Source organism: Ctenopharyngodon idella, chromosome 5, assembly GCF_019924925.1.
Source record: "Ctenopharyngodon idella isolate HZGC_01 chromosome 5, HZGC01, whole genome shotgun sequence".
Classification (NCBI taxonomy): Eukaryota; Metazoa; Chordata; class Actinopteri; order Cypriniformes; family Xenocyprididae; genus Ctenopharyngodon; species Ctenopharyngodon idella.
The window spans coordinates 14175534-14200674 of record NC_067224.1 but is presented as its reverse complement, the minus strand read 5'-3'; the positions used below and the strand labels follow the sequence as shown (position 1 = coordinate 14200674).

At 35.2% G+C, this 25141-nt stretch overlaps 3 protein-coding genes across 10 annotated transcripts; 2 read left to right on the top strand and 1 right to left on the bottom strand.

The window, feature by feature from the left end:
- Positions 1 to 1366: 1366 nt before the first annotated feature.
- On the bottom strand, positions 1367 to 8215 carry LOC127513400 (N-acylethanolamine-hydrolyzing acid amidase-like). 2 transcript variants are annotated; one of them, XM_051895137.1, is made up of 11 exons: positions 7889 to 8208; positions 7379 to 7543; positions 7139 to 7262; positions 6702 to 6792; positions 6536 to 6612; positions 6251 to 6423; positions 6029 to 6091; positions 5823 to 5889; positions 5493 to 5521; positions 2598 to 2664; positions 1367 to 2218 (listed from the first exon to the last, which is right to left on the bottom strand). In XM_051895137.1, exons 1-11 carry the CDS (start codon positions 8200 to 8202, stop codon positions 2207 to 2209), a joined length of 1182 nt encoding a protein of 393 aa, XP_051751097.1. In that variant the 5' UTR covers positions 8203 to 8208; the 3' UTR covers positions 1367 to 2206. The 2 variants fall into 2 exon arrangements, 1 of the variants encoding a protein (XP_051751097.1); XR_007930398.1 differs by lacking the exons at positions 5823 to 5889; positions 6029 to 6091 and having other exon boundaries at positions 7889 to 8215.
- A 140-nt stretch (positions 8216 to 8355) lies between these two features.
- On the top strand, positions 8356 to 13988 carry LOC127513399 (serine/threonine-protein kinase pim-2-like). 4 transcript variants are annotated; one of them, XM_051895134.1, is made up of 10 exons: positions 8356 to 9215; positions 9869 to 9913; positions 10279 to 10503; positions 11011 to 11220; positions 11390 to 11484; positions 11632 to 11682; positions 11927 to 12308; positions 12395 to 12574; positions 13209 to 13348; positions 13638 to 13988. In XM_051895134.1, exons 2-9 carry the CDS (start codon positions 9880 to 9882, stop codon positions 13340 to 13342), a joined length of 1311 nt encoding a protein of 436 aa, XP_051751094.1. In that variant the 5' UTR covers positions 8356 to 9215; positions 9869 to 9879; the 3' UTR covers positions 13343 to 13348; positions 13638 to 13988. The 4 variants fall into 4 exon arrangements, with proteins under 4 accessions (XP_051751094.1, XP_051751093.1, XP_051751096.1 ...); XM_051895133.1 differs by having other exon boundaries at positions 8356 to 9913; XM_051895136.1 differs by lacking the exon at positions 13209 to 13348 and having other exon boundaries at positions 8356 to 9913.
- A 1288-nt stretch (positions 13989 to 15276) lies between these two features.
- Positions 15277 to 21898, top strand: LOC127512759 (flavin reductase (NADPH)-like). 4 transcript variants are annotated; one of them, XM_051893994.1, is made up of 6 exons: positions 15336 to 15411; positions 15705 to 15831; positions 15930 to 16094; positions 16884 to 17085; positions 17201 to 17365; positions 20563 to 21898. In XM_051893994.1, exons 3-6 carry the CDS (start codon positions 15960 to 15962, stop codon positions 20718 to 20720), a joined length of 660 nt encoding a protein of 219 aa, XP_051749954.1. In that variant the 5' UTR covers positions 15336 to 15411; positions 15705 to 15831; positions 15930 to 15959; the 3' UTR covers positions 20721 to 21898. The 4 variants fall into 4 exon arrangements, with proteins under 4 accessions (XP_051749953.1, XP_051749951.1, XP_051749954.1 ...); XM_051893993.1 differs by lacking the exon at positions 15705 to 15831 and having other exon boundaries at positions 15277 to 15411; positions 15933 to 16094; XM_051893991.1 differs by lacking the exon at positions 15705 to 15831 and having other exon boundaries at positions 15283 to 15411.
- Positions 21899 to 25141: the final 3243 nt, after the last annotated feature.

Sequence of the window (25141 nt, the reverse complement as noted above, 5' to 3'; positions counted from 1 at the left end):
AGCTGTTTAATAATTGCAGTATGTTTTATTTGTGTCATTTGGTATGAAATATTATTGATTAATCCAATCTTACATATCTGGTCAACTGTGATGTTTTATTTCAAGAAGTTTATTTAACAATAGGACGTGATTTCTACAAAATATTTCATGGTCAAATTACATTTTTCATTGAATAACATCAGTTGTGGAACAATAAATAGTTATTAGTAGGCCTATTATGTGTCCTAAAATCCCCAATATGGCTGTCATGTTACAAGCGCACAAGGCTCTCCCTCACCCGCTTACAGGCGCCTTGAGACTCACGGTCTCATTATCTGGATTTTTACCTGCTTCTGCTACACAGACTTATCTGTGCCTTGTGGAAAGGATTTATTTGGAAAGTGTGACTATTTACCTGTTTCCTCAGTATCTGTTTCAGTTAAGTGACTCTTTCTGGTCAATTAAGAAAATTATGTTTCCCTTAACGAAGTTTATGGCACACTCTGTCCAGTTTTTCTGTTATATTTATCTACACAGACCTGATGTTAATCCTGCAGACAATTACTGCACTTTCTCTCTGCCAACCTGTATGTTCCTATCTGAATGGAGTATCTGCATTTCTGTTCAGTCCCTGTGAAATTCTACTACAATATTAATACTTGCCAGTATACTTACCAGTACTACTGCTTTCCATTCGCATGTCATCCAGCATACTTCCCAGTATGCCTGAAATATCTCCTGTTTTTGCTCATCTGTTCTTGGTTACTCCTGTTCTGAATAAAACTCCCACATCTGGGTCAAACATTCAATTTGATGTGTCGTTACAATGGCTTAGCGTGCTGGGTTTGTTTTTATGTTTGCTTTTTAAAGATCAAAAGGCTGCAATTTAATTAAATAGATATGCACTGTAGGTTTCCAAGTGAAGCACAATACCGTGTTCATTTACAAGCAAGTGATCATGATATGGTGAATCAGCATCTCAGTGGCTTGGTTTATTTACGGTGAAGACGCTGCAACCAATGATGCTCTCAAACCAATCTGACCACTGAAACACCATATCATGAGCTTTACGCGTGTAAATGAACAGTGCTGCATTTCACTCAAACTCATAGCAAGCATAATTATTTGCTTACAAGCTTGATGAATTAACATTTGAAAATTAGGAAATTAAGACTAATTGTTTTTTTAATTAAATCATTTGTATTTTACAGTATTATAAGTTTAAAATAATAATCACAACAAAAAATAACATGCATTATTATTTTAGTCATCTTAAATAGGGTCAAAAACAGAATGTGGTCTATGAAATTTTAAGTAGAATTTTTTTCCCACATCGTTCAGCCCTAAATGGATGGCTCACACTCAAATAAGTCTCCAGAGTAATAAGTCATTTTTCAGCTTTTTCAGTCATTTTATTTTTTTATGCAGATACACCTCCATACAAAATTACCCCAATCTTTCTGATTAATTAAATCCAAATGGTTGTCATCTAGTGAATTTTTAAAAAAAAATTTATTTGTAACACAATAGGCTAAATATTGCAGAAAAATAACGCAATAACAGTTTTTTTTCCAATATCATGCAGCCCTACTTTACAGATATTAAAGGGGACCTATTATGCAAAATTCACTTTTATAAGGTGTTTGAACACAGATGTGTGTCCACAGTGTGTGTAAACAACCAGCCAATAATGGTAAAAATCCACCCACTCCTTTTTTATAATCCCCATAAATCATAAACAGTCTGTCCAAACAAGCTGTTCCAAATTTCCCCCACTCATACCGAAGAGTAGTGGGAAGCCCCGCAAGAACTGCAATGTCACATGAGCGTGGCCACAATAGAGATGGTAATCAAAACCAAAAAGATGTTTTGTTAATTTTTAGCAGAGTATCCGAGGCACAAGTTTACAGGCTCCGCCCTCTTCTGGAAAGTGGGGTGGGGAGCAGCAGCTCATTTGCATTTAAAGATACATGCATGACAACAGCATGTTTTTCCTTACATTAAAAATGGGCATTTACAACATGGCATAATAAATTATTTGTGGGATATTTTGAGCTGAAACTTTAGACACATTCTGGGGACACCTGAGACTTAAATTACATCTTGTAAAAAGTGGCATAATAAGTCCCCTTTAAAATTAGACTCATTTCCATTGTAAAAAAGCATGAAGAGAAGCTCTGGGTAGTTCAGAATGTAGCTGTGTTGATCAAGAGAACGGCTCAATCCATCATACACACATCTGTGAACAGAAAGGAAAGGCCATTAACTATAATAAGACTGCTGACTGTTAAGTTTCGAAAGCACAGAAAAGACACGAGACCCAGTTATTCACCCCAATTCTTGTGATGCTCCTTGTAAAAGCTGACAGACTGTCAACTGAGTGTTGTAAAATTCCCTTAATGTCAAAATGACTTCAGAGAAGCTATAGTAACCTCTTACATTTTGGTAGAAATGCTATTTAATCCAACAAAAACAAAATGTTACCTAATCTGCCAACTATACTTCCTCAAATGACACCACAAAACATGATGGTAGCATAAGTACAGTAAATCTAAAGTGAATATGTTTTATAAATATGTTTTAAAGTGGAATCGAGTAGTGTTATGGCTTGTTCTTACATCTCTGACAAATGTTCTGTACTTCTCAGGTATGGCGGCACTCATGACGGTTGTATAAACTGTGATCCTGAAAGGAAGAACATACTCACATTAAAAGGCTTTATTACAGAAAGTGAGCTGAAGACACAAGCACTCCACATAGAATCCATGTTATACCAAAAAGAAGAATTATATCTTGCAGTCAGTGACAGAAATTGACTTTTCCATTACATTGATTTCCAGGAGCATTTTTACCCTTATAAAGACTTATCTTTCCTAATCTTTAATGTCAAATTCTTACATTAAATCAAATTCGATTAGAATAAGATGCTAGGGATCCAATTAAATGAAACCGGTATTGATACAATTGATAAAATTATTATAAAATCAATATCACAGTTGCAGTCATGCTGACATTCAAGACAAAATAGTAATTTTGTTCATGTGATATTGATATAAGTTAATTATATATATACTGTATATATATATATGGTGCATCTCAATAAATTAGAATATCATGAAAAAGTTATTTTTTTTTCTGTAATTTAATTCAAAAAGTAAAACTTAAATATATTCTAGATTTATTAGACATAAAGTAAAATATTTCCAGACTTTTTTGTTTTCATTTTGATGATTACAGCTTGCTGCTCATCAAAATCAAAAAATCAGTATCTCAAATTATTAGAATATTTAATTTCAAGTTCTATTAAATTACCATTCTCAGGGTATAAATACTGGGTTTAGGTCATTAATCCCAACAGCAGTCATGGGGAAGTCTGCTGACTTGACAGTTGTCCAGAAGGCGATCAACAAGACCCTCTACAATGAGGGTAAGCCACAGAGGGTCATTGCTGAAAGAGCTGGCTGTTCAGAATGCTGTGCCAAAGCATATTCATGGAAAATTGACTGGAAGGAAAAAGTGTGGTAGGAAAAGGTGTACAAGTGAAAGGAATGACCGCAGGCTTGAGAAGATTGTCAGGTGAAGCCGATTTAAGAACTCAGGAGAGCTTCAAAAGGAGTGGACTGAAGCTGGAGTCAGTGCATCAAGAGCCACCGCACACAGACGTCTTCAGGAAATGGGCTACAACTGTCACGTTCCACGTACCAAGCCACTTCTGAACCAAAGACAACGTCAGAAGCGTCTTACCTGGGCTAAGGAGAAGAAGAACTGGACTGTTGCTCAGTGGTCCAAAGTGCTTTTTTTCAGATGAAAGTAAATTTTGCATTTCATTTGGAAATCAAGGTCCCAGAGTCTGGAGGAAGAGTGGAGAGGCACAGAAACCATGTTGCTTGAAGTCCAGTGTGAAGTTTCCACAGTCAGTGATGATTTGGGCTGCCATGTCATCTGCTGGTGTTGGTCCACTGTGTTTTCTGAAGTCAACGCAGCCATCTACCAGGAAATTTTAGAGCACTTCATGCTTCCTTTTGCTGACAAGCTTTATGGAGATGCTGATTTCATTTTCCAGTAGGACTTGGCACCTGCCCACACTGCCAAAAGCACCAAAAGTTGGTTAAATGACCATGGTTTTGGTGTGCTTGACTGGCCAGCAAACTCACCAGACCTGAACCCCATAGAGAATCTATGGGGTATTGTCAAGAGGAAGATGAGAGACACCAGACCCAACAATGCAGATGAGCTGAAGGCCACTGTCAAAGAAACCTGGGCTTCCATACCACCTCAGCAGTGCCACAGACTAATCGCCTCCATGCCACGCCGAATTGAGGCAGTAATTAAAGCAAAAGGAGCCCCTACCAAATATTGAGTATATATACAGTAAATGAACATACTTTCCAGAAGGCCAACAATTCACTAAAAATGTTTTTTTATTGATCTTATGAAGTAAGATTTTTTTGAAATGGTTGGTTTTTGTTAAATGTGAGCCAAAATCATCACAATTAAAAGAACCAAAGACTTAAAATACTTCAGTCTGTGTGCATTGAATTTATTTAATACACAAGTTCCACAATTTGAGTTGAATTACTGAAATAAATTAACTTTTCCACGACATTCTAATTTATTTATTATGCACCTGTGTATAAATATATATATATATATATATGTATGTATAACTTTTTACCCAAACTCCCATCATTTTCCAACTTGCTATTTTGAGGAGAAAATGAGGATCCAATCTGCAATCCCAGTTTCTGTCTGTAAATTTTCTTCTCTGCATTTCTTCTATGCTCTAGCTTGTTTCCTCATTTAGCTTTCTAATAAACCTGCCATTATATACTATTAATATTGTTGGCTTTGTGACAAATTGCTTTTGTTTCTATGTTGTAAGTAACTTTGGATAAAAGCATCGGTAACACTTTAGTATAGGGAACACATATAAACTATTAACTATGACTTTTCCCTCAATAAACTCCTAATTTACTGCTTATTAATAGTTAGTAAGGTAGTTGTTAAGTTTAGGTATTGGGTGGGATTAAGAATGTAGAATCAGGTCATGCAGAATAAGGCATTAATATGTGATAAATGTAAATGGATATCATCATACGTTTACAAAGAACCCACTAGTACCACATGACATTATAACAACTTTGACAAACAATGATAAGTTAGTAAAGAAAGATGAGTTTAGAATCAGTGTTGAGTTTGGGCACCAGATATGAAAGAGGGTGAAAGTTCAACAGATATCAATGCTTGACTGTTCTTACAGCTGAGTAGCTGAAACAATGAGTGCCTGTGAAGCGGTGTGAAAAGGCAAAGGCTTCACAGAACTTGTTTCTGCGATCTCTTCAGGAAAATACCTAAATTTTGCATTGTGTGGTTAAATCCTAATGTTAATAACCTCCATGAGGAAGTATAGTATATTTGTACTACTGGTTACCACATTCGAGAACTGAGATCTCTACGTAAGGTCATTACATAACCATAAAATATCATGTGATGTGCATAACTGTCCTACTTACCAATTACATACTGGATTCACGGATAAAACCTGTAAAAATGAAAATGACATGGTCACTGAATCCACATATTTTTTCAATAAATTATTTAATGAAAGTGCATACAATCATAAACACAGCTCTCATTAAAGAAAAATCTTCAGATCTTTTTGATATCCAAATGCAGAAATTGATTATGATTGAATGCTTTTACTTTAAAAAAACATTCTAAACTATGAACATGTCCAAGCAAATATACAGGCACATTTTATGGTACATTAACAATGTACTGTAGAACAGAAATAAATGCCATAACTATGACAATAGGCAGCCAAATTGGATTTGTTCATATACCTTATATAGAGAATCCATACTTATATGGGTTTGACTAGTGGCATTTAGTGCTTTCATTGCCACATCTCTAAAAAAAAAAAAAGAAAAAGAAAAAAAAAGAAGAAGAAGACCAACAAATGTGAGAGAAAATCCATAATTTGTTCACTTGAGTAAATAATCCTCATTTATGCCCTCATATTATTGATAAAAATGTATTGTCTGCTTGCCTTCGATCGTCTCGTTTAGGGGCGGGTAGCCAGTGGTCATAATTTGTTTCAACTCTATACCAGCTAAAATAAGCAAGTCAAAATCACAGGTTTAGTCATGTAAACACTAATATTGTACTATATAACATAATGTTCAAATGGAAGACTATTGTAGCATTGTCATCCCTTTTGTCTTTCATTATAACATTTTTATATCATTTAAAAATCATGGTTGGTGCTTACTGTCCATTAAGTGGATCCAGAGGCCAGATGTCAGCTGATCCTGCCCTGTCTCTGGTGATGACCACACCCTCACCAGCACGAACACCACCCAAAATGTAATAAACATCTGTGATAATCGGCACTTTGGCCAGCCTCACTACTGCATCCTGGAAATCCACAGCTGCTTCAAGAGTCTGAAGAGAACCAAAAAATACAGATTTATTCAATGCAAAGTCACTAAGTAAATGTAACATAATCTGAAATACTGAATTGTATGTTAAATGTTTTATACATGTGTTCTCTCACCTCTCGAATTAGCCAGCTAACTGGAGAACTTTTTAATAAAACGGCTGAAATTACGTTCTCCCACCAATATCCCTTATCTGTGGAAATACAGACATAAAAAAATCTGTGCAAAATTCACTCGAAGATCTCAATAAAAATAAATAAATAAATAAATAAATCAACCTACCGCGTTCGTTGCCAGACACTGTAAACTTGTTGGGGCTCTGTCCTGTCCACAGCCCAACATAACCAGCAAAAGTTGTTCCTCTGTACGCCACCTGGAGAAGGAGAATATTATATTTAAGAATATAATATTCACAAGTTCACACCTACAAATAATTAGATAAAAGTAAAAGAGTATGCGTATTTGACGTGCTGTCCGAGAGGAGGGCACTGAGCTCAGAATTTGGCCTGAACCCCCGTATCCCTGGCTGTGATAGGAACCAGGCAATAGTGGCGGAGGAATGCAGAAAATTGTTGAGGAACATAGGTGACTCAGCTACGTATATATATAGGCCTTCTCTCGTGCTGACTGGATAGATCCTTTGAACGTGTTCTTCTCGAACTTTGTTAATAAAACATCATTAATATATAAAAATATACAAATAATAATCACTATAATACCTTTCCATTTTTCATGAAATGTACATCTAGAGTTAGATTTCTGAGCACATCGTGAGGATAGTCCAGGTTTCTGCCATGGAATATATTGCCCTTTGTATCCTGAGTTACAATACTGGTGCAAAACCTGAAAAAACAAAGCAACCAGCAATATATGTTGAAAATAATTTGACAACTAAAGCACTTCAAAAGAAGTGTTTTACCAAAAAGTACAGAAACAGTCAACAGCTATACAGTACTTACGCAGATACTTCATAGGCAAAGTTCAGCAGCACGATATCTGAAATGTCAGTCCCATAGAATGATGCCATGCCCTGTATTTCTCCAGCATACGGCTGTGGGATGTATTTCTCCAAAGCCTCCACTATGGGTTTAACGGCAACATGAACCCATTTGGGAACAGTCGAGCTGCAGAACAGGGCGTTGAAGACATTAATGTGCTGTGGATCTGGGATGATGACAACCAATGACTAAACTTTATCCTAAATATCTACAAAGTAAACGACAAGTACGAAACAAATGTGAATATAAAAACGAGAGGGGGAATGTCAGCCTCAGCAGCGCTTCGTGATTCGTGTATATGCATTTTTATGCTTTGCAAACTTAAAATTTTGGTTTTCTGTGACATCTGATAACTTGTCAGCTAGTTATATTCTAATGGCTAACATAAATCTGGTCAAAATTGCAAGAATAGCATCGTAAGCAACTTTTTCTCGTAGAGCGCGTGCGGTTATCAGACTATTTAATACTTACTCGATCACTTCAGATGCAGCTTTTCTCAAGAAATTAATGTCATAGAGGTTCTTCAGAGGAGCCCATCGCTGAAAGGCAGGCACGTCCAGACTGATGTTTACCACCGGGGGAGAGAAATCAGCTGTCGATACGCAAAAAAATGTCATGCCGAGAAATAGACAAATCTGAAGCTTCATGGTGAATGGTGAATGCTGAACACTAACTGTCCTTGTGATGGTGACATTTGAATAAGCGAAACCAAAGACTCCTACACACTGCCCAACTTCTGTATTTGAAAACAAGGAACTGGAAAAATTGTTGTGACAGTAACACATTAACCACAAGGGGGTGGTGTCCACTGTGTGAAATCAAATTCTCAAAGCTTTGGTGTGGGAAAAGAGTTGTGTTCGAGAAGCTTCGCTTGTCCGGTTAATGTGTCCAAATGCAAAGTGATGCAGCCTAAAAAGAAAAGCTTTTTTTTTTTTTTTTTTTTTTTTGCGAGCACGTCTTGAGAACTGCAATACAGTTTGTGTTGGTGTATTTTTGACTGTCACACGTCGCATTCACATTTATAGAATATTTTTTTCCTATGTCTGTGGTCGCAGATTGAGGAACGCAGAATTTTTTACGCACAAACACAGAGTGCACATCATGTGCAGATGTTTTTTGCACTTTTTGGCACTAGTTGCCTGGCGACGTTGGTAAACACTTGTACTCATAACTTTATTCAGACTTTATGCAAGTTTGTCTAAAAAAAAAATATTTAAAATATTGAAGAAAATGTTATATTTATTTTTTTAACGACGCTTTAGTGTCAAGTAGTGTTCTTATAGAATAAAGTAATCTTACAAAAACTGTTTTTTTTTTTTTTTACTCTTCAAATTAGTAGAACTGTCAATAGTCAAAGAATGACGCCATTCGTCTTCTGATTTTGTATGGTAATAAGAGTGCAACAGTGTCCGCCCACTTTGTTTAGCGGCGTTTGTTCCAGAAGTATTTTTCCATTAATTTCCCCATAGTTTTAAAGAGTTGTAAGCCATGAAACATACCAAACCAGCATCCTCCATAAAAGATAGTGCATATGATGACTGTAAAATACATGATGAACGTCATTCTCATTAGTAAAATTATAAATAGGCTTTATTAATTTGGATTTCTTCACCACTCTACTACTAACCGGTTCGATGACGCATTAGTGATACTGAAAGCTGATTGGATGGTTATATATGCGGAAAAGAGCTAATTTAATTCATCTCTAGAGTTTATAAGAAGATGTCCGATTTATCCTCTCTTGTGCCTTTTTGCACGCATTTTGGACAGAAGCAATGACTATATGATCCATTAGACTGTAAGTGCCTTAATTGCGAAGTGGACGCTTTTGCTCAATTATGAATAATGAAGCTTTTGGACACGAATAATTCCACGGATTATAATAATAAGAATAACTGTTCAGAAAGAGCAATTCTCATATTTATTAAAGAAAACGTCAAAATTAAGTTTGAAACAGTCAATAAATGTGTTCAGATAAGATGTACGCTCCCGCGCTCTGCTCATGTGCACGTGCGTGCGTGCATATGAGTGATTCGAATTTTAGTTGCTATAGCGACGCGTGTTATGAATTCTGACTGAATATTTACACTCAAACCGATCGCTATCTGATGTTTGAGAGACGAGGCGAATTCACAGACTTTTGCAGAGTATTTTCTGTGCGAATCTTGTGATTTTGAAGCTGTTCGGAGGATTTCTGAGAGGAGACTTTTATTCTAGAAGACATCGCAGGATATATCCTTTATATAAAGTTAAATTTTTGAAAGAGTTCATATTATTTCTGAGGATACTTTTATTTTATTGTTCTTCTCTTATTTTAGAAGGAGTTTGGTTTTATTTATTTTTATTATTTTTTTGTTTGTTTTATTTTATTTATTTGTTTATTTTTGGGGAGAGTATTTCTGAGGAGAGTTGTATTTTATTGTATTGTATTTTGTATTGTATTTATTTCAGATTGCAGGAGGATGTCGATGGCTCACATGATGAGTGAAAGAGGAGGTGAGTGCTTTAGTTTTTCATTTGTTTATGGTATGTTATGGTGTGATGTTGTACAATGATTGACTACATTAATGTAAAGGAAATTGTGCGAGGTAACCCATTTGATTCCCCGAGTGATCACATGTATTTGATTCCTTGCATATGAAATAAACTTTACAATTTGAGTAACTGAAGTAACAATTTGCACTTGACCACTGACATTGATTACTGATTATTAATTATTATTAAAACGTCTGAATGTGATATTTGGAGACCCTGTTCTGATGATCAGGATCCGCTGCCAGACCCGACCCAGACACAGAGCCAGGAGCTTCCTGGATATTTAACACCTCTGTCTTCTGAGTTGGCTGTTTCTGTGTCCACAGGTCAGGCTCACATCAGCGGCCATCAGTCGTTAAGCCTGAGCAGCAGAGGCTCATACATAGTCGTTTGGAGGTGGAGTGGTGATGCAGTGTCCAGGTCCGACAGCCTCGAAGGATTGCTGTGCCCTCCGCTGCCAGGTCAAGTTCCCGTCGAGCCAACAGAAACTTCAAATGGCCTAACTGCTCAGGGTGCCATGGAGGCTTCTCCTGTTAACAAGTGCTCAACAGGTGAGATTGAAATAAGGCTGGGTGGTGTAAAGTGGACAGATCAATGGTACTTGCGCTGTCTGACACACACCCGAAACACGCGCACAGAAAGACTCTTCTCAGACAGCATACGATTCCCGATTAGAATTTTATTTCATGACTTATTGCTCCTGAATTGTCAAATATACATAAAATTGTCCAAAATGAAGTTGTGTTGGCCAAATGAAGCCTGGAAATGTATGTTTTCTCTTTAATAAAAGATCAGATAAAATAAGAAAAATAACTATATCATGATAATTATGAAATAAAATGACTATTAATATTGTGAAATAAGATTTTGGGACATTTATTCTGGCATTAAGCAGAAGTCAGGCTGATGGCTTGGAAATATTTCCATTCATTTGGATTTGTGACATTACAGATAAGAATTTAACAGTAAAATGTTCGTTATGTCATTATATCATTGCTTAATTTGATGTCAGAGATGTTTCTAATAGTTGTGTTTTCAATTGTTTTTCTTCATTTCAGAAAAACCTACAGAACGTAGGAAGAGGAAAAGAATTCGTTCTTTCCTCAACAGGCTGTGGAAGGCTATGAAGAGTCCTTTCCGGTGCTGTTGCCCCTGTAGTGATGTGGATGTTGTGGAGCCTTTTGTCCCTCCACCAGATCTGGAGCCAGAGCCTGATCCCGAGCCACCATCACCTGCTCCAGATCACTCCGGCGTCAAGCCAGTTAATGGTAAATCGGCAGTCATTATTTCTCTAACATTATTTTGAACAGTATTGTCAGTATTATTTTCCCCATGTTAATATTATTTTCTCGACACAACCAGCACTGATATTTTTTTGATAAAACAATGGATCTAGCAAGCTCATATATTTCTTTTATTTTTCTGTTTGTATTTCAGAGTCCTTTGAGTCTCTCTATAACGTGGGAGAGATGATTGGATCCGGAGGATTTGGCAGGGTGTACGAGGGAACACGCAAATTTGATGGCAAAAAGGTAAATCTTACCGAATTGTAGAAACATTTTGCTCTTGCATGCATTAAAACATATTTAAAACAATTTAAAGATGGTTTAATACTTAGTCCAAGGTCAGGTGCTTGAATACTGTTACTGTTATTGAAACTGTTTTTTTTTTTTTTGCAGGTTGCCATCAAGCGGATGCTCAAGATTGACAATGATCGTTATCTTGATATTGTAAGTTGGCCAAAACCTGAATATGTATTTAGTTGTTTAAGTGCAGATTACTGTAGTTGATACACCTGAAGGAAGCATTAGGTGTAAATGTGATTGACAAATAAGCCTAGAGGCACCAAATAACTTTGAGCTGAAAAGCCTCTTTTGAACGTATCTATAAAGATCAAAGAAAAGTACATTTAAAAATGATATGTTTTCTTCAGATTTTTACCCAGCTAACCTTCTGTCTACTACTTTTCTCTAGCCTGGGCATCCCAAACCTCTCGTTACAGAAGTGGCGCTGCTGCTAATGATGAGGCGAGAACCCATAAGCCCCTTCGTCATACAACTATACGAGTGGTTTGAACATCCTCAAAAATTCACTCTCGTAATGGAGTACCCTGAACCCTGCGAGAGCCTGCGTGACTTCATCACCCGTAATCCTCAACTGTATGAACCAACAGCACGGGTCATCATGCAACAGGCTCTGCTGGCAGTACAACACTGCATCGAGCATGGTGTTTTTCACAATGACATTCATGCTCAGAATTTCCTGTTGAATAAAAACACGTTTCAGCTCAAGCTGATAGACTTTGGCTGCGGTCAGCTATTTAGTAGTGATGGCTACGAGAGCGACATATACATTGGTGAGTATTTTGGGAGTGTGGAAACCTGAATGTAGTGACTTGCTAATTACTTAATGCTTTAAAATGTGTAAATGTCTTGCTTACAGGAGCACCGGATTACTGCCCACCTGAAGTCTTGACAGAACCTCTATTCCACGCCGTCCCAACAAATGTCTGGGCACTAGGAGTGTTGTTGTACAAGATGGTGAACGCATGTCGTCCTTTTCGCAATAGAAGAGAAATCACACAGGCCAAAGTTACATTTCAGAACTCCAAATTATCCAAAGGTGAGTGAATAATATTGATAACACTGATAAACACACACATGAAGCAAAGGCTCTGTACAGAAACAGTTAAAGGTGAAGTATGTAAGATTGTTTTATATATAGCTCAATGTATAGCGAGAGTTTGGGGCGTGGCTACTGTAGCAGGCGGAGCCATGGGAAATGAAATGCAGCTTCAGTTACAGAAGTGAAAGCCAAAATTCGCTGCATTTATACCTTCAAAGATTAAACGGGTTATTATGAACACGTCAAAGTGAACAGAGCATTGTGATTCTATGCGCTACAAAGCATCATGCTTGAGTACCATACAGCATCATCATGCTCCCGTTCAGAAAGATAAATTTTCATTAAGACAAATACAATGCAGCTAAACGTATTCATGCCTTCACAAGAACCAGTAAGAGCTGAGTTTGTGATGTTTAATTTGGGGAAGACGCTGTGCACAGAAGGGGACTTTTGAACATATTTTGTAATTCCGCTCGGTGCCACTAGTGGCGCAGAAACTGTGTACTTCACTTTTAAAGTAAAGATAAGGAACATTTTACAGTATATTAATCATGTTTTAGATGCTGTTTTCATAGATGCCGAGTCACATGGTCATGACTAACCAGCTCTCTCCTTATTAAAATTTGTACAGAATGCAGTGATCTGATCAGTCAGTGCCTAGCCCGGGATCCAACTAAACGGCCGACGTTAGAGCAGATGTTACAACATGAATGGATTAGAAATGATCTAGATTGGAGAAGTTCAGGAGATTCACTTGATCAGTGATTTCAGGTGTGAGGAAGTGTAACAGACAGAGTAGGATTATTATCATTTGTCTTCAATTCTGGATCATTTGCAGTGAGATTTTCACTTTTGTGTTCATTGTAATGTTCTTGTTATAGTCAAGTCAACCTCATTTATATAGCGCTTTATACAATACAGATTGTTTCAAAGTGGCTTCATGGTAATAAACAGGAAAATAACAGAATCAATGATGCAAACAGAATTCAATTCTGTTGTAAATCAACTCTATAAAATTGTTCATGAGTTGACTTGTTCTTACAATCTTTGTATTGGACAGGAAATAACATACTTGCTGTCCTTGGTGGAGGGCTTGAGCTCGAGACTTGACCCGAAGCCTGAAGTCCAACCCCAACCTGACAGGGAACTCAGAGCCTGTCCACGTCTGAGCAAGAACGCGAGAGACTGCAAGGCTGGAACGAAATCATCAAGTCATCACAGCCACATTTGCTTTGTTTAAAAGTCATTTTTGCTTTGTTTTTTAAAAAGTCAAGACACGTCATCTTTATTTATATAGCGCCTCATATATGACCAATCTGTATATATGTATATATCATTTTTTGAATTAAAGAAATGTTTTTTAACAGTCTCGGCCTATGAGAAACCTTTGAAGTGAAAAGGCAAAGACCTATTTTTGTGCTTCCCGAAATAAAAAAAAAAATCTACATGGTTGCAAACATCAGTACATTGTAGAGTCTGTCTAAAACATAACCCTACAATAAATGAGACTAGAGCCTGCAGACAATAATAGTAATAATTTGGTGCATGACACCCCCATTGGTTATATAGGTTAAAGAAGCTATTCTTGTATTATTAGAAAGATTTAGGACAATCTTGAAGCTTATAGGAATAGTTACCCAAAAACAAATAAAAAGTTCTGTCCAGATGGCGCAGGCTGATAAGTCCTTAACTCAACTTGCTTGTAATCACATAATTCTCTTTAGGCCACAGCTGATTGATTGGTTCCTGCTGTGTCAGTAGCCAACCTTCAAATACTTTGTTAGCATTTGCTGTAGTTGCAGCATGCTTTTAGAAACCCTTCACCTTCCCCAGCTCCACCTGTATTAACTGAAATTAATACAGTCATGTATATATGAAAACCTACAGTGAATATAACTAGGCTACAGTAGATATCCTCCTGGGACCCGGGAATAGACTTTTGTCCACTGTAGTGGACATTATATTTAAACGAATTTCTCTGACACCATACATGTCACAGTTTTAGAAATAAAAAAAAAAGTTAAAGGAAACGCTAAACTGAAAGTTTTTCCTTTTAACCGTTTATTCATTTTTGAACGTAGCTCCGTATTTTTTTTTTCCCTTGGCGCAAAATGCTAATGAGAGGGTGGCAATCAAACATCAGAAGGCGGGCTCTATGCCGCCATTGGCTGATCGTTGTAAAAGCTACTGACACTATTGAAAATAGTAGTATGCTATCTGCTGATTATATTCTCTTCAGAGTAGATGCATCTATACACACTTTAGGTCAGTTAGCAGCTACATTTGATGTGGTTGTAGATCCGTTTGTCCGTCAAAAGAGCGCAGTAAATATTTGATATTTGCTGCATTTATTTATGTATTAATTAATGCAGGAATATGAGGATTTATGTATAATTTTGTGTATTTATTTATGGATATATTTATATATTTATTGTTTTTGCAGGTTTCATCCTCCATTATGCTGAAGTTAACTGCCCACCATAGAATAAATAAGTATAAAGTTACAATTTATAATAACCATAGTTGATTAAAATCTTCTTCTTCTTCTTTTTGCTACAGCTTTCATTTTTATTCATTTATTAAAGATAAAGCCATTTTTATTACAATGCCATATATCACAATTTCTATAGCATAATTTATTTATTTATTTAACTTGTTTGGGAAACCTGTCTTGCATTTGGACCTGAAAGGACTCTTGCGTGGAATACTCGCAATGCGCATGCGCACTAAAGTCCACAAGGGTGAAAGTTATATCAGCAGCTGTCTGACAGCAGGGAGCGCATGCATTCGTTTACTGTTGCGTTGCCACCCACATCAACAGGAGCGATTTTAGAGTAAGTTTGGTAATTGCTAGGAATATATTTACTGATATGTGCTTTTTTGCAATCCATGTACTACAGCGACTACACTCTTTGCACAGCAACGCTGCCGATCATCACCGCAATTACACAGTGCGCTTATATGACATTATGTCACTGTAGTTTGTTGTTTCCTTTGTGCACTGACGACAGGTATAAGTGTTTATTACTTTAAACAGGGCTGTATTTGGTGATGTTCACATTCTTTAGATGATTTACAAATAATTTCCTTCAGCTAAAATACACTTTCAGTTTTAATGTGTCCTCAGAGCCATTAATGTTGTGGTTGTCCTTGAGGAGGAGTCTTGCGATAATAAATGTAATTTCCGGACGATTGGTAAGCAGGTTATATCACAGGCAGAAGACAGCTTTTCGCGAACTTCTGCGCAAAATCCTGTAAGAAGAACCCCTACGCATATTTGAGCCCTTCTCTGTTGTGTTGTATAAACGAGTGTGTTATAGCAGCGGTAAGTTTACTCATTTTCTTCTTTTAGCAGGAATAAAAGGTTTTGTCCTGATTAAACATGAAGATTGCTGTGCTTGGAGCGACTGGTCAAACCGGACAGCACCTGGTGAATCAAGCTCTTCAGCAAGGACACTCCGTCACAGCTGTCGTCAGAAACCCGGGAAAACTGACGATAACACATGAGAACCTCAAGGTAAATAGTAGGTTGAACATTTACGTTCAAATTTATTATTGTTATTCTTTTTGAAATGGCATGATGAAATTACAAAATAGTTCATTTTACTTTGTTACATTTGTTCATGAATTCCTCCCTGGTGTAAGTAAAGCAGTGGACTGCAAATCCACAATTTCAGATGCAACTAAATCATTTAGCAATGTCATTCATGACAAACTGAAGCTTATCTTACATTTATAACGTATATAAAGTATGAGTATAATATCTTGAGTTATTCATTAGCTCTCATTTTCTTTCTTACCTATACTTGACTCAAATTTGCACAACGGTAAATGTTGAAAGGAGTTTTAGTTTATATTTTGAATAAAAGTAAGCATTTCTGAGTCACCAAGGTACAAAGGTGAACTTTTTAATACATAACTTACATGCATATGTTTGTTTTGCATGAGTGTTTGTACAGTATCACTGAAGAAGATGGCTAAAATTTAGCATAGCGGTCACGAGGGTGGCATAAAAATTTAATGTGTTTCATTTATTATGGGTTGATATCATCACATGATTTGCTTGCGCCACATTTTTGTGCAGAAAGTAAAGAGATTTATGGACAGTTATCCAGATTCCAGTCACAGCAATGGCAAATAATGATACGATTAACACTAAGCTGCCAGTGTAGATAATAGGCTACTTCATGTGTTCAAGATGATGCACAGTTTTCTCCTAGATTTTCAGAGACCACTTTGTAGCAACAACAAGCATGCAACCTCATAACCATGTAACCATGTTTAATCGCATGCCCTCATGTGATAGGTGGTTGAAGGAGATATTTTTTCAGAAGACAGCCTGAAACCGCATTTCAAAGGCCAGGATGCTGTGTTGTCCTGTCTTGGCTTTCCAATCTCATTTTATTATGGAGTCACTGGCTACACCCAGTCTATGAAGGCAGCATTAAATGCTATGCGTGATGTCAAAGTGAATCGAATCATCACCATGACCTCATGGTACACTGACCGTAAGTGCTGTTATTATTTGTAGGTACACACAACTGAAGGCTCTTTACCTTAAAGTATTTTTGGTCTGATCATTTGTCTGGTGTAGTAATTGGATTGTTATGACACTCTTCACAGCTAATTCAGGCACCAATTCCTCCTTTCTTATCCGCTTCATGTTGCTTCCCATGATTAGAAGCGTTCTGAACAACATGTATGAAATGGAAAACTTTCTTAAGCAGACTGATGACATCAACTGGACTGTTGTCCGGCCCCCTGGCCTCAAGAATACACCAACAACAGGTGGGATTTATTAATAAAACAAATTTTGATATAAAGTAAAATAATAGAAATTTATGCACTTTCTTCGATTGTTGTTACGTTAAGTAACAGGTAAAATGCAGTGGTGGACAATAACAAATTATGTTTCTAGACCTTTAAGAATTTTTAAAAATAGTGTTTTCATGGCAGAAGTTTAGTGATCGTTTAGTGATTGTCGAACAAGAATGAATTCAAGGCACACATTTTCATTAACCAAAACTTGTCTTTACAATAAACGACCCTCTTTTAACTTCACTAAAAGAATGTTTATTGAAATGCCACTCAGACCAGCAACAGATAGAGGAGTAAACAGTCATCTAAATCAGACTCTGCTTTGCTGTTTTGCAATCGTGCAAAATCAAACCTCACTTACAGTATATAACCAACGTGTCAGAGATGAATATATGCGGGTTATAAAGCATTTTAGGTTTCTTATAAGAAGCACGTTATCACTTTGAGAAAAGCAATGGAAAAAAAATGAGAAAATAAAAATATTTACAGATGAGTGTACTTTGTGTTAAATATAAAGCTGAAAATAATGTTGTATTAACCATTTATGTTAAATATGGTCTGAAAATCTACTGAGAGGTTTGGAAATTTGAAAAAGTATGGAAAATGTGTAGGAACCCTGAAAATAAATCTGCTCTAAAAGGGCGAGCTGTTTAAGCCCGTTGTATGAAATGCTTGGAATCATTGTCTGAACAGAATAGGTTTTAGGTAAATAATGAAACAGAACACTAAAATAATGCAAATTAATGTCCATGCATTTTCTTGCTTGCAAAGCGTTAACACATTTAGCACTATGTGATGTCTGTTTTTATATTATATGTTTATATTTGTCGACACATTTACACACATTTTTTTTTCCACATTTTTATATACTATATGGTATATTTAGTTAGTTTCACTTGTTTGCACACTTGAATTATCAGTAATTATCAGTAGTAGTTGTCAGTGTTTGGCAAGTTTTGGTAATAAAATAAAACATTTTATTACTTGCAGATCAGTCTGCATAATCTTCCTTATTGACTACCCTAGTGAAAAATAAATATACTAAAATGTATTTGAAATACGCTTATTTCATGCTAAGTATACTAAAAATACATTTACATATTATGTACTTAATAAAAAATCCTTGCAATTGTACTTTTGGTATACTAAACTGTAGGGATGTAACGATATCGAAATCTCACAGTACGATAATAACTAAGTATAAAGTCCTCGGTACGATATTTATTGCGATATTTAAAAAAAAAAAAAAAAATAGACAAGTGAAGACTTTGTCAGTTTGAAACAGGAACTTCCAGTGTAGTGTTTTCAGTTTTCATAATAAGGAAAAAATAAAAAAAAATAATAGTAAGGGGAAAAAATGCACAATACTCAACTCAGTCCTTTTGTGTTTGTTATACTTGTAAAATGAGTTTAACAGACTGCTTATCTCAACAAATTCACTAACACTTTACAATAAGGTTCATTAGTTAACAACATTAATTAATAATGAACTGCATTTCTACAGCATTTATTAATCTTTGTTAATGTTAATTTCATCATTTACTAATACATTATTAAAATCAAGAGTTGTTTTTGTTAACATTAGTTAATGCACTGTAAACTAACATGAACAATATGAACAGCTGTATTTTTATTAACTAACATTAACAAAGATTAACAAATACAGTAACAAATGTATTGCTCATGGTTAGTTCATGTTAGTTAATACATTAACTAATGTTAACAAATTAACCTTATTGTAAAATGTTACCACAAATTCAACACAAATAAGATGCTTGAACACACATGTAAGATCCAGACAGGTGAAACAAAATATGTTTGTAAGTTGGATTCATAAAGACTTGTTTCTGAAAGAATGAATCAGTGATAGATATATTTTAAACAGTAATTTGTTGCCACCTAGTGGCGTAACAATGCAATCAATACAGTCATTATCGGTAATGTAGACATTAGTGTTTATATGAATAATACTTTTTTTTTATACTTCTGTGATAATTGGAATATTTGTAATAATGATACTGTCAGTTTGAAAAGATTGTGAAGCTGTTTATATCTAAGCATGACAACTCTTTCTAGATCAACGGCAGCGCGAACAGATTTGAAAGTCACAATTTTATTTTTGTCAAAGTTTTGATAGACAATTAGATAATGGGTGATGAAATCGAGAACGCAATCTTTTAAAGATTAATCGTGCAGCTTGGTGCACCTCTCTCTCTCTCTCTCTCTCTCTCTCTTTCTCTCTCTGCTTTGACATATATGAGTAGCGTGAGGGCCTTTAGTGCATTCATTGTTATAATATTCATGAGGTGAGACATCTCTATTAAAGGATACGCTTCTCGCACTTCGTTCTGGATAAGAAATGGTTCTCGGTTCACTTTCTGCCCGGAAGACATATCGTTTCATACAGTCGTGTGACCACGATGATATCGAGACAATTTTGCTATCGCGATACGACGATATTGATAATACAATAACATCCCTACTAAACTGGTATACTTAAAGTCTGCTAAATTGGAACAACTAATTTTGTACTTTAATTGTGCAGAAGTAGTGCTGAGGTTCAACTAAAGATATACTAAAGTATATTTGATTGTGCTAAAGTGGATCTATTGCAAGTATACTTTAGGTACACTAAATATCTTGCATTAAAATACATTTTATTCAAAGATCATACAATCATTATCAATAGTAACATTAAAACACATTTTAAGGCTTAATATTAAGAAATGTGCATTGTGCACAAGTACTACTCGAAATAAAGTTTAATTATAATTTTAAATCAGTAAGTCTCAAGCGATATGCCAGTAAATATGTTAATAGATTTAATCTATACTTAGAATTAAATAAATGTATTTTAAATATATTACCTTTTCTACTAGGGTAGTGCTGGCTGCATGACAATTCATATGATTGATGAGTATACATAGTATAACTCCAAAATAAATAAACATTCATCAATCAGTACTTTTTCATTTTAATGCTTAAGTACAATAAAAATCAAGTACTTTTGTACTTTTATTTAAGTTTTTGATTTGTGTACTTTGTCCACCACTGGTAAAATGCTTATTGACAAATTTGCCTTTGCTGCAAAGCTATTAGATTATCACAAATTGCATTTTTGTACATTTTTAAATTTGTGGTAATTTTTCTCATTGTTTTTTTTAAAGCCAACGAGTTCCTCACTCATGAAGGTTATTATGTCCCTGATGAAAATGGTATGCCAATTGGCCCGTCTGTGTCAAGAGGAGATGTGGCTCGTTTCATGCTCTCTCTGCTCAATAACAATGCTTGGATGAAGAAAGCTGTTGCTATCATCACAAAATGAGTTTGCACTTTGCTTATAATTACATTTATTTCACTTGCCAAAAAAGAGCTTCTAATAGTTTCATTCAAATGGGTAAAATATTTAGCATTTTTAACTTACTTATTCAGCAGTTCTGGCTTTAGGCCTATGTCACACACAGCAGCTAGCAAAGACTAACAAATGATCTCCTTTTTCTTGTGTGTGTGTATATATATGTGTGTGTGTGTGTGTGTGTGTGTGTGTGTTTGCTGCATAGTTTAATTTTAAAAAGGGTTTTTTTAATGCCAAAGAAAGGTTGGCAGAATTACAAGAAAATGTAATTCATAAAACCTTGCAGAAAATGTGTTGCCCAACGTTTGGGACATTTTGTGATGTAAATTGGATTTGACATAAAATTACAGGGGTAAAAATGGAGAGCAAAGAAATGACAATTTGCTGCACTCTTGCCTTCTCAAACATACTGTATATGAATTGTGAAATTAAATATTAAATATTTTTTATCAAGGTGACTTCTTGATAAAAAATATGGCTTTTCACATTTAATTTCACAATGCATTTCTTTGCTCTCCATTTTTATTCATTTATAATCATTATTAGTCTAGAATTTCAAGCATTTATGTGCATTTGTTTATGATTTACTGTGTAGCACAAAACACATCAATCCCTATCACTTAATATTTTAAGCCAATTTTGAAAACCCAAACAATGATTAAAACTGAGCTGTTGTAATGTCATTTTCTCATTAAGATTTCCATAATACTTTAAAACACCATTATATAAAAATAAAAATTAAACACATATTGGAATGGTATATTAAATCCATGTTTTGCATTAGGCAAAATTCAGTTCTTAACTTTCTGATCTATAATCCTGTCTAACCCTGTATTTTGCATGTACTTTAGAAGGTCTATTGTTACTAATTTTTGTATTTTTTTTTACTTTATTGTTTTGCATATTTTATGTTCATTAATGTATTCCATTTTTCTTGATTTTATACAGTACACATACAGATTTTACAGTTTCATACAGATTTTATTCAGCTACACTATATGAATACTTGGATGCTCAGGTTTGAACGTTAAATGGTACATATGTTATTCAACATATAGTAGTAAGTGATTTAATACTTTTCATCTATGTATGAAAATGTTAATGTATCTGGTTTAGACAAAATAAACACTAATACACTGTAAAAATTATTTTCATGATTTGTTATCACAACATTTTTTTTTTGTCAAATCAACTTAATTAATGTGCTTCAGATAACATAATACTTTGAGTTTCTGTTGATTAAACCAATCGCCTTCATTGTATTTACTCAAATTTTTAATTTCATTGAACTCAAAATTTTAAGGCAATCAGGTAACTTACTTTTTTAAGCTAAACCAACAATTCTTTTTTACAGTGTAACGAAATATATTTAGAGAGGACCTGCAGTTCCTGCCACAATCCACGTGCAAGGAGTTACTGTTCATACTAGCTTACAATTGGTGAAACGGCCAGTTCAGCATGGACACAGAAATCCATGTTTTAGAACTAAATACTTGAATGATTTTTGTTTTCATTCTTTGTCGTTGAGCAAACAAATGAATTAAACTGTCCTTTAAGATGCGGTCTGCTAGAGATAGTAAATGATATTTGTCATGCAACTGGTGTGACCGAGTGTCTTATGACCACATGAGCGCAGTGTTGCACTGTTCTTAATAAACCGTTTCTGTGGTGAAAGGCTGCTGTAAATGTGTCTGAGAGCCTATGCCATGAGAATACATGTCAGCATGTTCTTCATATTGTTATAAGCTGATAGATGTCCAAAAACAAAAGCTTTCTTATTGTTAAACTAAGGGCCAAAGGACTTACAAAACACAATTTATCATTAAAAAATTTCTAACAAGAGCAGCCTGAACATTCTGCTAAAGATTTTCTTTTGTCTTCTGCAAAAGGAAAAAAACAAACAAAAAAAACATACAGGTTTCAAATGACATGAGGGGGAGTAAATGATGACAGAATTTAAATTTTTGGGTATACTGTCCCTTTAAGACTTGTGTAGTAAGATTTCACCCAGTAAATTGGTATCAGGGGCGTTTCCTCCGAGGAGACAAGGGAGGCAGTGCCTTCTCAAAAAAACTGGATGAGAAAATAATCGATATTACAAAAATAAAACAACACAAATGTTACTAAATTTGACATTAAAAAGTGTAAAAGTCTAATTGAGAATGAATGGGGGAAAGTCACGTGAGAGGAGGCAATGCCTCAATTTGCGCTATGATTGGACATGATTGGTTCGTGCGATAAATCCCACCTCTTGTTTTCGTGCGCGTTCTTGTCGAATCGGCCTGAATGAAGGCAGTGATGCCATTAATGGGAAGACTAATTAAAAAGAATTGCTTAGATATCACCGCTTTATGACATGTCAAAATCAAACTCGAAATGGCATGAAAACATGATGACTGCGGGGGGGTTTTGGTGAGCAATCAGCGTGGTGAAATTAAAGGTACATCTTCGTGTCTGTGACCACCGACCAGTGTGTACAAGCTTGATGACTGCTGAAAATAAATTGACTATTAAAAAGAAAAGCTGAATATTAGTATATAAATAATATATATTGTTTAAATTGTTACTGCCTTTAGTTATTATTTTGGAATAAATGTAAAAATGAGTAAAAACACTAACTTGATGAAATTTATACTTTGTTTTAATAAATAGAACATTACATAGTGTAAAAATAACAAAATAGAATTGTATTTGGTCTCTCTTTTTATGTAATGTTAACTTAAAATTGTGTAACAGGGACATAAATGAGGACTTTGCCTCCCCATTTTAAAACACCCATCGCACACCACTGATTGGTATGTGGTAATTTTCTAAATAAAAGTCAAATCCAAAACCAACACAAGTCATTTTTAGGGACAAAGTTTTTAAACCAGTCAGTCTATGTTGCAAGAGCCAAAGGCAAACCATGAGGGGACAGAGCCAGTCTGGTCACATACTAAACTGCTCAGGTCAGATGGATGAAATGTGCAAGTAGGGGTGGGCGATATGACCAAAATCTTATATCCCCATATGAGTAGTTATTTCACAATAACGATGTATCATGATATAGTTATTTTTGCTTTAAATAAAGTTTTTGTTATATAAAAATTTTTGACACCATTGAAATTTCATGAATCTCATTACCAATTTCAATATCACAAAAACCTAATAACCTAATTAATAAGTAAAAAATAATAATAATAAATAAATAAATAATAAACTCTCACAGTCAGTGATAAAATAGGAACAAAGAAATTAATTACAAGCAATAGTACAAAAAAACTACAATAGAACAAAGACACAAATGAAATAGACCTACCTGAAAAACTTCAAGCACTAGAAAACAAAAAATACAATATAGACACAAATGAAATAGACCTACCTGAAAAACTTCAAGCACTAGAAAAAAGAAAAAAAACTCTACAATAGATAGAACAAAGATACACATCATATAGACCTACCTGAAAAACTTCAAGCAACAGATAGGCCTATAAATAGGCAATTTATTACATAAATTGTATGAAGTAAATATATAAAAAGCTCTGCTTATTCTTCACTGTGAAAATTAAATATACTTTTATTCTTATTAAATTTACAAAAGCAATTCAGTCAAGAGCAATGAGATTGTTTGATTAATGTTAATGACACAGACAGCAGCTTAGGCTGCTGTCACTTTAAGACCAAATGCACTGATCTAATATACTGATGATACACATGCGCTTTCTTTCTCAACTATTTACGTTCACTTAGACACAACTGTGCTTACAAGGATACTTGCAAAGATGAGCATCTTGAATCGTGTATGTATTTGACCGTTCAAGCCCAATAATGTGCCAAAAAGAACTCAGTTCGCTACTCATGTGCTGTATGAGCAGCTGCTTTATGTGCGCATGTTTCAGATGTGTGCGCTTCGAAACAGCCTCTTAGACAGTGCGCATGCCGAAATGAGCGCTCTTTCGCTGCTTATTGCACTTGAACGGTTAAAAATGACTTGTTTTTAAACCCCAAGGCTTAAAAATGATAAGCTTTCATGACAGCACAGCATGGAACATCAAGTGAGCATAACCGCGATAGAGGCAATAGTCCAAAATCTCTACCGGTTTATCAATTTCTACTGGTTAATCGTGTCTACCGGTAGGGCCTATATCGCCCACCCCTATGTGTAAGACAAAGAATAGCTGTTGCTAGAGTTTGTGAAATATTTTTAGCTCATACTTGTGTTTATATCAAAGTTCAGTTTCTGAGGTCATATTGGGCAACAGAGATAGTGAATGAAAATGGTTCATTTCCAGCACTTTTATTACTGGTGAGGTTATGCAAGTTGAACTGATGACTTCCTTTGATTGAATGTTCTCTAAGTAGATTGTGATCTGAGGACTTTGTCCTTAATGGACAGATATCATGTTTGTTAA